The following is a 13434-nucleotide window of genomic DNA, read 5'->3' as shown; positions in this document are numbered from 1 at the left end:
TTAATGGCTGGATCAGGCAGCAGGGTCCAATGTGGGAAAATAACCAGACATGGTAGAAGGCATGACAAGGAGCCAGTGGAGAAACGTAAGTGCGAAGCTCCTGGGGAAGGAGGGACAATAAACTAGAACTTTCTATGTCTGGCATCCCCCAGGACTCCATGGCTTTGAGCCCAGCCTGCACACCTGAAGGCTCCCTGGCAATGTGTTTTTTCTGGGTATGAGATTGCATCATGGAAAGGGAGCGGGAGGCAGTGTACTTACTTGGACTGATTCTCCATTGTGTATTCAAGAATTCCAACAAAGGGGCAGAAGGTAGACTAGGAGCCCGGACTCCTTGTCCCTTCCGAACACCCTCCTGGCTGAGGATGAGCCTTGACAGCTTCACAGGTTCTGGCTGATAAATATGGACACCCAGGCTCCTCAGAGGCGTATAAACAAGCTAAGGACCCCACGCTCTGCTCTGGCCGTTTTTAAGCACTGTCTACATACGGGTCTTCAATTTTATAAGCTGTGTCTTCCTTGGGCTCCAGGAGATGAGCGACGACTGTTTTATTTCTTGGCGTCTATCTGGTTAGTGGAACCCCCAAAATGAGTGTCCTGTCAGCCAATGATGTGATAGTTTGGACTTCAGAGCTTCCAATGACAAAAATTTCACATCGGCGAGACAGATTTAGAAAGAAACTTAGCTCTACTAACTTCAAGGTTACCTATCACCAATCAGTACGTTTGCAGGGTGGAAACATGTCTTCCTACGGTATCTACAAATTATTGTAAGAGTAGTCGAGAGCTTCTAAAACACTTCTCTGTGCATTATCTCAATCGATCCTCTGAAGTATCAGCACAGATAGCATGATATCTCACTTTTATTTGACAGGAAATTGAGTCTCAAAAAATTGAGTGACACACATGAGGTCACACATATCCCCAAGCTCCCTTGCTCCTGTCACAAGGCCACACAGCCCCATCTCCATGGGACATAAGCAGAAATTACACCAAAAGCATCAAAAACATAGAAAAAAGATCCTTCTTCCCCCTGAAACTAGGGAGCAGGATTAGAGAGAAGAACGCTCAAGGAGGACAGAGGGTCGAAGTCAAGGAAAAGTAAAGGTCCCCATTCTGCTCATGCTGAGTTACTCTGACAGTCGGACAGTGAGGAGGTGGAGGCCTCTCCTGAGATGAGAGGTGAGAGACAGAGAGACGGACAGGCTCAGCCCACACTAGTGGGGAGTGAAGACGGTTGGTACAACCAAGAAAGAACAAAATTTCAGCAAATGTGGAGCAAGTGCCCTGGTGTTCGGGGGCTAGAAAGATGGATAAGCCATGACCCGGCCCCAGGTGAACGCCAGGTGAAGGTTGTGGGTAAACGAATCTCAAACTTGGTGAATTAGCTGCTGTTCTTTAGGAAAAGGGAATAAAAATTTCAGAGACTATGAAAGTTGGTGATCACTTTAGCGCCTCTCCATCCCTGGCACTGATTTATGAAGTCAGCAAATATTTACTGAGCCCTGACCATGTGCCAGGCACGGCACTGGCTCCAGGGAACCAAGAGATAAACAGTGCAGCTAAATGTATGATCAGCAGATCTATCCTGTCAATAAGTCCCATTGTCCTGCCCCTCTTATCAAAGATCAGATTACAGACTATCGATAGGGTGTTTACCTATTTCCACTGCCAGTTCCAATACATCCTCCAGCTGGCCTTGTCCAAGAAGTACGTGGATTGTCTTTCTTTTTGCTTAGATTTTAAACCCATTGACAGATGAATCAGGAGATTATTTGCTGTACTCGGTGGGAGAGCGTTGTCAATTTTCATTCATTTATTATTGTCATCAATAGCTCCAACTTTGTGGATCCTCTGAGTATGGGTTCTGTTGCTTCACTACCCACCATTAGCATCCTGAAAATGTTCATGATTACAGATTATTCTGGAACTCGCGCTGTTTTACGTGACGGATAGTATTTATTTCTACCTTATGTGTCCAGTTTACGCATTACAATACGTTGTGACAGTGTTTCAACCAGGATTTCGTAACTTGGGCGCTACTGATGTTTGACCAGGTAGCTCTTGGTTGGCTGGGCTGTCGATGGATGGTTGGATGTTTAGTGGCATCCGTGGTCTCCACCCATTACACCCCAATAGTACTGACCGTCCCCAGGTACAACAAGCAAACTTGTCCCCAAGCATTGCCAAATGTCTCCGGGGGCGTAAGATCGTTCTTGATTTAGAATGCCGACTTTCCTTCGATCTGGTCCTCACAATACCTGCAGTATCTGAAGTCAAGGTGTTTTTACAAAGGAATTTTAGATTCTACCACGTGTGACAAGTTCTGACAGTACGTTTTCTCCTGATCACTACATTTTCCTCCCTCTCCTCCTGAGTCATTCGGGACATCTGTGTCCCTACTGCACCTGAGAATGAGGCTTAAGTTTGCCGAAAGTCACCTGTTGACTTTTAAATGAAAATGAATGGAAATATTTCCCAGCTTTATAGTGCCAAGGAGAAAGAGGTAGGAATTTGTCTGAGCCTCGTCAGAGACCTGATGCAGGTGGTGACTCATCCCCAAAGGATATGTCTGCTCCTCTCTGCCCACTCTCCTCACCTCCTCTTCCCCAGCATTCTCATCCCTGCAGCGCATGCTCACTCGGTGCCTCGGTCAGCATCTAGCACCGTGACATGAACAGTCAGCATTTCAGAACTACATATTGAATTAAGTGAAAAACACTTGATTTTTTGGATTTCTCATCAGGTTTTTATTAACAAAAGTCAGACGACAGACTATGAACTTGACCTTTTTGTTTTCATTACCCAAATCTTCTGGGTTCCCAAACCTGCCCTCCTGTCCTGGTGGTGGAGAGAGAGAAGGGAAGGGGGTCCCTCTTGCCTTCAGACAAGGATAGCTCTGATTGGACGAGGACCAGGTTATGAACAGAGGAAACCTGAGATCTGGGGCTGGGAGTGATCATGTGGAGGAGATCAGTGTGAGATGAAAATCAAGACAGCTCTGTCTGCCGCTAACCACCAGATGATCTCTGGGCCCACCAGCCTTCCTGGGTCTTGGTGTTTCATCTGTTAATACATGTTCTAGGTAAGACTGTGATGTGCAGGGCGTGGACGGCGGGGGGGGGGGGGGCGCCCTACGTGGATGCCTGCCACCCTGGGGTGCCCAATTGGTGGGTGGGTAGCAACTAGGCAAATAATAATTTTTAGGATGGACAGTATCTAGCTGTTTGGCACTTTACAGTTGGTAATACACTTTCCAATCACTATCTCGTTACCCTCGTAACGACCTCATGGGACAGGCCAGGTATCAGTAGTTGTATCTAAGAGATGACAGGACTGAGCTTAGAGGTGCCGGTCAGAGTTAGAACCCAAGCCCATGTTTTAGAAAACACGATGTGCTTTCCCTTCTGCATCATGATGCTACTTAGGAAACATGAACACATGTCTCTTGTAATAAAGCTCTTTTAAATTTCAACATCAGCTTACACCACCTCCCCTGGGACACTTTCACCACAACGCTGAATGTGACGGAACTTCCATCCTGTGGGGCACGCGCTGTGCTCCCAGGGCATCCTGAACTTGACTCTGCAGCACAACTACCCGGTTGTAATTATGGTCATAACCGCCTAATCACTTACCTGTCTGAATTATACTTGCCTAGTTACATACCCGTCTGGAGAACTGTAGCGCCTTGTGGGCTAGGCCTGGGTCTGTTCAGTGCTTCTTCTTTGGTATCTACCACAGTCCCTGCCGATAGGCGCTCGCTGTATCTGTTAAATTAACTGAACACAAAAACCCAACGTAAGATTGAGGAGTTCCTACTCTAACTACCCAGAAAATTAAATGTCAAAACTTTATCACAGTTTCACTCTCGGTAAATAATTTTATGTATAGATTCTAGTTTCTACAGAGTCAAGTAAGCTCTTCATATTTTGTAAAAATGACTTTCACCTCCAAAATTCAAAATGGACCACATTTATATTGACAGTTTCAGCCCAATGCCCTTGTGGTACTACCATGGTTTTATGGAAACAGTATTGGAAGAGTTGTTAAACCTCACATTAACTTGTGCGTGCCAGATTTTCTGTTAACAAGCCATCAGCTTCAAGGATATGAACACTTTGAATAGCTAAGTATATCAGCAGTATAATTGATCGCGGTTAGTGTTCTTGCTGGCTAATGGTTCTGGCGGGAATAATTCGCATCTCCTAACCACAAAGTTTTGGTTCATTTGTAATATTCATAATGTTAACCTGGATTGAATTTTCTTTTTGTGAGATCTTCATTTTTAAAAGATCAGAGTAGGAAAGGGACATGTGTACCAAGAGATAGTTCCGACGGAAGGTGCACAGCTTAAATGTGTAAATCACCAGTAAAAGGGGATTGAAGCGAAGCTAAAAGAACAAAAGGGAACAAAAAAGAACAAAAAGGGAGAAGAGCTATTTACCAAGGTCAAAAAACGGATGTTCTCTTTGCAAACAAGGCAAGGGTGAGAGGCATTTAGAAATGGCCTCTGATGTGTGGCTGGCAGTACGTTTCAGTCCGAGTCCCATTTAAGATCAACCTCAACCTTGATGTCTTGTCCATTGGCCAACAGGATTTTCTGGCGTCGTCAGGTGCACATGATGGCAGGGATCCGGCCCAGCACCATTACCAGCTCCTTCCCCCAGCTTATGTCCAACGTGGACGCAGCTTATGAAGTGGCCGAGAGGGGCACCGCCTACTTCTTCAAAGGTACTCGACAGACCCCCGAAGGGAAGACACGGCAGGGGGCAGGGCCCGGAATGCTGGGACATCTGGTGCGGTCAGCCTCTGTCTCGTGATCATGGAGCGTGTTCCAGTCACACCTCCTCAGGTTGGGTGGGAGATGCCACTCTGCCATTACAACAATGGCAAGAATGGCAGTGACTGTCAGAGCCAGTACTTTACCCGAGACAGGCACCGTGCTAAGTGACAGCACCCCCGGGGGCTACAGACCTGGCTCCTGCCCCGCAGAGTGGCACATCCCACTGAGATCCTCCAGTGAACAGAAGCCAACACAGAACCCCGCGTGAGGACAGCACCCTTGCTATGTGCCCTGCGGGAGGCAGCTGGGCATGGAAGGACCCCTGTGGTTTTAGGAGGTGGGCATGCACAGTGTCACTCCCTGACTCCAGCCCTTTCCTGTTTGCGTGACTCTGGCCAATTCTCTTCATGATTCGCTTCGCACAGTGATTATAGTAACACCGACCTTGGAGATGTGACAATGGCTAGCCAGTAGACGTTACCCAGTTAAGGACAACTGTCACTTTTAGCTCCTTTTTCTTGATGCCGAGGTTAGGTAAAGATGGAAGGCTGGTGCCACCTTAAGAATCACAGCACTGGCACGTCCCACACCCATCCTCTCCCATGCATGCGTATGAGACCCAAATGAGATTGTACACATGGAAAGTGTCTTGAAAAAATTAATATGTTAAATGTAAGACACAATTGTATCAACGTTATTGCTTTCTTAAGGCATCACTTGAGATTTTTGCCTCAAGAGTAGTTTTAATTGAATAAAATCTTATATATTGGGTAATAGCCACCGTGACTATCCCATAAACCACTCCCATCGTGACCATGCATAGAAATCCTCATGAATGAAATGCCTTACTGAGTGGCACAGAATTTTTGTAAACTTTTTTCATATATAAATTTTTTAAGGTTTGGTTTTTTGTTTGTTTGTTTGTTTGTTTGTTTGTTTGTTTGTTTGTTTTTGATAGAGCGCACAAGCAGAGAGGGGCGGGCAGAGAAAAGGAGAGAGAATCCCAAACATGCTCTGCACCATCAGCACAGAGCCCCATTTGGGGGTCAGACTCACCAACTGTGAGATCATGACCTGAGCCAAGCTCAAGAGTCAGACGCTCAATCGACTGTGCCATTCAGGCGCCCAGAGTTTTTATAAACTTAATTTCTGTTTTCAGGCCCCCACTACTGGGTAACAAGAGGATTCCAGATGCAAGGTCCTCCTCGCACTATTTATGACTTTGGCTTCCCAAGGTATGTACAGCGAATAGATGCTGCCGTCTACCTCAAGGATGTGCAGAAGACCCTTTTCTTTGTCGGAGACGAATACTACAGGTATGGCTCTTCTCCTTTTGATTTTCCAGATGCATTCAATGAGAAGGGAAAATCCTTCAGCAGAAAAGAATGCAAAGCAAGTTAGCAAAAGGCCGTGGGCTCCTCTTGGCCCCTGGGGTGCCATTTACTCATGGTGGACACTGTCTCAGAGATACAAACTATCCAAATGAGTGAAACATTCATTCAGTAATCCCATTACGTGTTCTCCAGCACATGAAACACCCTCATGTTTCAATGCGCTGGATCTCCAGTGGGTGCAGCTTCCCCAAATACATGGCTACCCGCAGGGAGTGCCTGGGGGTAGAACTGACTCCCTGGATGTGGGTACCAGTGTATCCCAGAATACTCTGTGATTTTGTGCAGAATGGATGTGGCCATGACTGTGGGGCTCTTCGAAGGAAAGTTCCGCTGAAAGGAAAAGCACTATTGCTAAGTTCTTTCATGCAACCCAGACCATGAAGGCTCTTCCTATCCGTAGTGGATCACATAGGATAGCCCTGTCCCACCTGCAGGGGTCTTTATAAGCAGACTGAGCAAGGCGCCATCTGTCGACCAATCCCTGCACATGGGGCCACACCTCTTCCCACCTGCTGGGTTCCTGTCCTTAACTGACTGGAGTTGAAGGCAGAGCACACTCTGCCTCTACTCCCCACTCTCAGTTCCGAATTGCCTGTTCATCCAAACTTCAGAAGAGGGAACTGAGAAAACCAGATTCTAAGCAGTTGACTGTGCTAAATACATCAGGTCCATGAAGGATCTGTTGGTAAGTGGGAGAGTACCCAACTTGGGCCCAAGGGTTTTCATCTTTATGTCACTTAACTATTTTTAGGTTTTTATTTTAACTCCTGTTGGTTAACGTACAGTGTGATATTAGTTTCGTGTGTAGACTATAGTGATTCCACACGTCACCGGGGCTCATTACAACAGGTGCCCTCCTTAACCCCCATCATCTATTTCCCCCGTTCCCCACCTACCTCCCCTCTGTAACCATCATTGTGTTCTCTAGTTAAGAGTCTGTTTCTTGCTTTGTCTCTATTTATTTTTCCCCTTTGGCCCTATGTTTCTCAAATTACACATACAAATGAAATCATATGGTATTTGTTTTTCTCTGATTTATTTCACTTCATTTCTCTAGCTCCACCCACGTTCTTGCAAATGTAAAGATTTCATTCTTTTTGATGGTTGAGTAATATACCATTCTATATATACACCAGTTTCTTGATCCATTTATCAGTCACTGGACATAAGGGCTCTCTCCACAGTTTGGGTGTTGATGATAATGCTGCTAGAGACATGGCGGGGGTGGGGCCTGTATCCCTTCAAATTAGTATTTTTGTATCCCTTGGATAAATATCTAGTAGTGCAATTGCTGGGGCGTAGGGTATTCTATTTTTAACTTTTTGAGGAACATCCATACTGTTTTTGCAGGGTGGCGGCCCCAGTTTGCATTCCCACCAGCAGCGCAAAAGGGATCCCTTTTCTACACATCCTCACCAACATCCATTGTGTCCCGAGTTGTTAATTTTAGCCATTCTGACAGGTGTGAAGTGGTATCTCATTGTAGTTTTGACTTACATTTCCCTGATTATCAGTGATGTTGAGCATCTTTTCATATGTCTGTTGGCCATCTGTGTATCTTTTTGGAAAAAATGCCTATTCAAGTCTTCTGCCCATTTTTAATTGGATATCTGTTTTGGGGGTATTGAGTTTTATAAGTTATTTACAGATTTTGGAGACTAACCTTTTATCAGATATGTCATTGGCAAATATCTTCTCCCATTCTGTATGTTACCTTTTAGTTTTGTGGATTGTTTCCTTCACTGTGCAGAAGGCTTTCATCTTGGTGAGGTCCCAATAGTTCGTTTTTGCTTTTGTTTCCTTTGCCTTTGACAACATGTCTAGTAAGAAGTTGCCATGGCAGATGTCAAAGAAGTTACTACCTGTGTTCTCCTCTAGGATTTTGGTAGTTTCTTGTCTTACACTTAGGTATTTCATCCATTTTGAATTTATTTTTGTGTATGGTGTAAGAAAGTGGTCCAGATTAATTCTTCTGCACACTGCTGCCCAGTTTTCCCAGTACCGCTTGTCAAAGAGACTTTTTTCCATTAGATATTCTTTTCTGCTTTGTTAAAGACTAGTTGAGCATATAGTTGTGGGTTCATTTCTGTGTTTTCTATTCTGTTCTATTGATCTATGTGTCTGGTTTTGTGCCAGTACCATACTGTCTTGATGACTGTAGCTTTGTAATATAGCTTGAAGTCCGGAATTATGATGCCTCTAGTTTTGCTTTAACTTTTTTCGAGGTTGCTTTGGCTATGCAGGATCTTTGTGGTTCCATACAAATTTAGGATAGTTTGTTCTACTTCTGTAAAACATGCTCTTGGTATTTGGATAGGGATTGCATTAAATGGGTAGATTTCTTTGGGTAGTATAGACATTTTAACAATATTTGTTCTTCTAATCCATGATCATGGAATGTCTTTCCATTTCTTTGTGGCCTCTTCAGTTTCTTTCATCAATGTTCATAGTTTGCAGAGGACAGATTTTTCACCTTTTTAGTAAATTTCTTCCTAGGTATCTTATTGTTTTGGATGCTGTTGTAAATGGGATTGATGCCTTAATTTCTTTTTCTGCAGGTTTATGATGACTGTATAGAAATGTAACAGATTACTGTTGATTTTATATCCAGCTACTTTTCTGAATTCATTTATCATTTCTAGCAGTTTTTTGGTGGAGTCTTTCAGATTTTCTTTTTTTTTTTTTTTAATTTAAATTCAAGTTAGTTGACATACAGTATAGTCTTAGCTTCAGGAGTAGAACCCAGTGATTCATCTCTTACATATGATACCCAGTGCTCATCCCCAAAAGTGCCCTCCTTAATGCCCATCATTCATCTAACCCATCCCCCCACCAACCTCCCTCCATCAACCCTCAGTTTGTTCTCTGTACTTAAGTGACTCTTATGGTCTGCCTCCCTCTCTCTTTTCATCTTATTTTTCCTTCCCTTCCCCTATGTTCCTCTGTTGCATTTAACAAATTCTGCATGTGAGTGAAATCATATGATATTTATCTTTCTCTGACTTACTTTACTTAGCATGATACACTCTAGTTGCATCCACATTGTTGCAAATGGCAAGATTTCATTATTTTTCACCTCTCAGTAGTATTCCATTGTATATATATACCACATCTTCTTTATTCATTCATCAGTCCATGGGCATTTGGGCTCTTTCCATAATTTGGCTATTGTGAAAAGTGCTGCTATAAACATTGGGGTGTGTGTGCCCCTTCGAATGAGCATTTTTGTATCTATTGGATACATTTATCTTTTGGATAAATTCCTTATAATGCAATTTCTGGGTCATAGGGTGGTTCTATTTTTAATTTTTTGAGGAAACCTCCCTACTGTTTTCCACAGTGACAGGACCAGTTTGCATTCCCACCAACAGTGCCAAAGGGTTTCCCTTTCTCTGAAACCTCACCAACATCTGTTGTTTCCAGAGTTGTTAACTTTAGCCATTCTGATAGGTGAGAGGTAGTATCTCATTGTGGTTTTGATTTGTGTTTAACTGATGATGAATGATGTTGAGCATCTTTTCATGTGTCTGTTAGCCATCTGGATGTCTTCTTTGGAAAAGTGTCTATTCATGTCTTCTGCCCATTTGTTCCTTGGCTTATTTGTTTTTTGGGTGTTGAATTTGGTAAGTTCTTTATAGATTTTGGATACTAACCCTTTATCCAACAAGTCATTTGCAAATATCTATTCCCATTCTGTTGATTGCCTTTTAGTTTAGTTTATTGTTTCCTTTGCAGTGCAGAAGCTTTTTATCTTGATGAGGTCCCAATAGTTCATTTTTGCTTTTGTTTCCCTTGCCTCTGGAAACATATCAAGTAAGAAGCTGCTGCAGCCAAGGTCAAAGGGGTTGCTGTCTGTGTTCCCCTCTAGGATTTTGACGGTTTCCTGTCTCACATTTAGGTCGGGTTTTCTATATAGAGTATCAGATAATCTGCAAATAGTGAAAGTTTGACTTCTTCCTTGCCTATCTGGATGCCTTTTATTTTTTTGTTGATAAATTGCTGTGGCTAAGACGTCCAGTACTATGTTAAATAACAGTGGTAAGAGTGGACATCCCTATCTTTTTTTTTTAATGTATTCATTTATTGTTTCTGAGAAAGAGAGTCACAGAGAGTGAGCACATAGAAGTGGGGAGGTGCCAAGACAGAGAGGGAGACACAGAATCAGAAGCAGACTCCAGGCTCTGAGCTGTCAGCACAGAGCCCAACATGAGACTCAAACTCACAAACGATGAGATCATGACCCAAGCTGAAATTGGATGCTTAACCAACTGAGTCACCCAGGCATCCCATCTATCTTCCTGACTGTAGAGGAAAAGCTCTTAGTTTTTCCCCACTGAGGATGACATTAGCTGTGGGTTTTTATATATGTCCTTTATTATGCTGAGCTCTGTTCCTTCTATATCTACTTTGTGGAAGGTTTTTATCGTGAATGAATGTTGTACTTTTTCAAGTGCTTTTTCTGCATCTATGGAAATGATCATATTGTTCTTATCCTTTCTTTTATTAATGTGATGTATCACATTGATTGATTTGTGAATATTGAACCACTCTTACAACTTGGAAATAAATCCCATCTGATCATGGTGAATGATTTTTTTTTAATGTATTATTGGATTCGATTTCCTAGTATCTTGTTGAGAATGTTTACATCCATGTTCATCAGGGATATTGGGCTGTAGTTCTCTTTTTTAGTGGAGTCTTGTCTGGTTTTGGTGTCAGGGTAATGCTGGCCACATAGAATTAATTTGGAAGTTTTCCTTCCTCTTCTACTTTTTGGAATAATTTGAGAAGAATAGGTATTAACTGTTCTTTAAATGTTTGGTAGAATTGGCCTGTAAAGCCATCTGATTCTGGACTTTTATTTGTTGAGACTGTTTTGATTACTCATTCAATTTCTTCACTGCTTTTTGGTCTTTTCACGTTTTCTATTTCTTCCTGTTTTAGTTTTGTATGTTTCTAGGAATTTATCCATTTCTTCCAGGTTGTCCAATTTGTTGGCATATAGTTTTTCATAATATTCTAAAATTGTAGTTGTTTGTATTTCTGTGGTGTTGGTTGTTAGTTTTCCTCTGTCATTTGTGATTTTATTTATTTATTCTTTCTCTCTCTCTCTCTCAATAAGTGTGGCTAGGAGGTTTATCAAATTTCATTAATATTTTCAAAGAACCAGCTCCTGGTTTCATTGATCTGTTCTGTTGTCATTTGTTTATTTGTTTCTATCTCATTTATTTCTCCTCTAATTTTTATTATTTGCTTCCTTCTACTGGTTTCAGGTTTTGTTTATTGTTCTCTTTCTAGCTCCTTTAGGTGTAAGGTTAGGTTGTGTATTTCAGATTTTTCTTGCTTCTTGAGATGGGCCTGTAAACTTCCCTTTCACTTTTGCTGTATCCCAAAGGTTTTGGACCATTGTGTTTTCATTTTTATTTGTTTCCATGTATTTTTTTATTTCTTCTTTTGATTTCCTGGTTGACTTACTCATTGCTTAACAGTATGTTATTTAACCTCCATATATTTGTGGTGTTTGCAAATTTTTTTCTTGTGATTGACTTCTAGCTTCAGAGCAGTGTTGTCAGAAAGGTGCATGGTATGACTTAAATCTTCTTGTATTTGTTGAAGTCTGTTTTGTGACTTAATATGTGATCTATTGTGGAGAATGCTCCATGTGCACTCAAAAAGAATCTGTATTCTGCTGTTTCAGGATGGAATGTTCTGAATATATCTGTTAAGTCCATCTGGTCCAGTGTGTCATTCAAGGCCATTGTTTCCTTCTTGGTTTTCTGTTTAGATGATCTGTCCATTGGTGTAAGTGGGGTGTTGAAGTCCCCTACTATTGTGGTATTGTTATCAATGAGTTTCTTTATGTTTGTTACTGTTTTATATGCGTGGGTTCTCCTATGTTGGGTGCATAAATATTTACAATTATTAGATCTTTTTGTTGGATAGACCCCGTAATAATGATATAATGCCCTTCTTCGACTCTTGTTCCAGTCTTTGTTTTAAAGTCTAATTTGTCTGATGTAAGTATTATGACCCTGACTTTCTTTTGGATCCATTAGCATGATAGATGATTCTCCATCTCCTCACTTTCAGTCTGCAGATGCCTTTATGACTAAATGAGTTTGTTGTAGGCAGAAGGGTCTTGTTTTTTTCTCCATTCTGACACCCAATGCCTTTTGATTGGAGCATTTAGTCCATTTACATTCAAGGTAATTATTGATAAATATGACTTTATTGTCATTTTATTACTTGTTTTGTGCTTGTTTCTGGAGCTTTTCTCTGGTGTTTTCTTGTCTTTGTCACTTCCATGTGTTGCTGATTTTCTTTAACAATATATTTCAGTTTCATTCTCTGTCTTCTTATGTGCTTATTAGTGACTTTTGAGCCATGGTTACTATTAGGTATGTATATGACATCCTCTGCAAATAGCATTTCTGTACTAGGTTGCTGGTCACTTGAGTTTGAACCCATTCTTCACTCGTCTCCTCCCCATGGTTTAGATGTATGTTTTTGTATTTTCTACCCTTTCTTTGTGAGTTCCTTGGCTGATTTTTTAACAGAAATATTTTTACTGCTTTTGTGTTTTCTGCCTTTATACTGTCACTTTTGGTGTCTCCTTTCCACCCAAAGTGTCCCCTTTAATATTTCTTACAGGGCAGGTGAAGTGGTCGTGAGTTCCTTTAGTTTTTGTTTGTCTGAGAAACTCTTCAGCTCTCCTTCCATTCTGAATCATAGCTGTGCTGGCATATCACCCACTCTTAATAACCATTTCTAGGCATAAAGGAAATTTATAAATACGTTTTTGGCTTCTTCCATCTGGCTGGTAGCTTCTCCAAATTGGAGCCGAGAAAGTAATATAACTGGAGAACAGATCTGTCTTGTGAGAAGGGAATTGTATTTTAGAAAAGAGTGCCAAGCAAATGTAGACCTGCTGACTCCAGGCCACTGAGAGCCCTGGGATCACTGCTCAGAGCATCATGCGTTGTCCTGACCCATCGCTTCCAGTCCAGTGATTAAACCAAGAAGCCAGAGATCTTTCTTTCGGAACTTCCTTTCTGAAATCCTGATCGTAATTCATTTATTAAGCCCCTGGTACCTGCCGGGCAGATTCCCCCAGGTCCTCATTTAAAATAAAGTGGCTGTAGTCACAGTGCTGACATACTGGAAGATAGATATTGAGAAACCCAACTCCCATTGCAGATTTTCCAAGAATGAGATTGGAAATGCATGTAGAAGACTGGGTGTGGGAGTGTGAGG

General features: G+C 42.0%; 1 protein-coding gene across 1 annotated transcript in view; it reads left to right on the top strand.

The window, feature by feature from the left end:
- The window catches only part of MMP20 (matrix metallopeptidase 20), a 51859-nt gene that overhangs the window by 24355 nt on the left and 14070 nt on the right, over window positions 1–13434 (top strand). The window contains exons 7-8 of the mRNA XM_058690364.1: window positions 4598–4734; window positions 5946–6102. Of these exons, the coding sequence (XP_058546347.1) occupies window positions 4598–4734; window positions 5946–6102 (294 nt within the window). The remainder of the gene's footprint in view (window positions 1–4597; window positions 4735–5945; window positions 6103–13434) is intronic.

This window comes from Neofelis nebulosa, chromosome 10 (genome assembly GCF_028018385.1).
Source record: "Neofelis nebulosa isolate mNeoNeb1 chromosome 10, mNeoNeb1.pri, whole genome shotgun sequence".
In the NCBI taxonomy this organism is placed as follows: domain Eukaryota; kingdom Metazoa; phylum Chordata; class Mammalia; order Carnivora; family Felidae; genus Neofelis; species Neofelis nebulosa.
The sequence above is the reverse complement of the archived record's forward strand: the minus strand, read 5'-3'. Positions and strand labels throughout refer to the sequence as shown.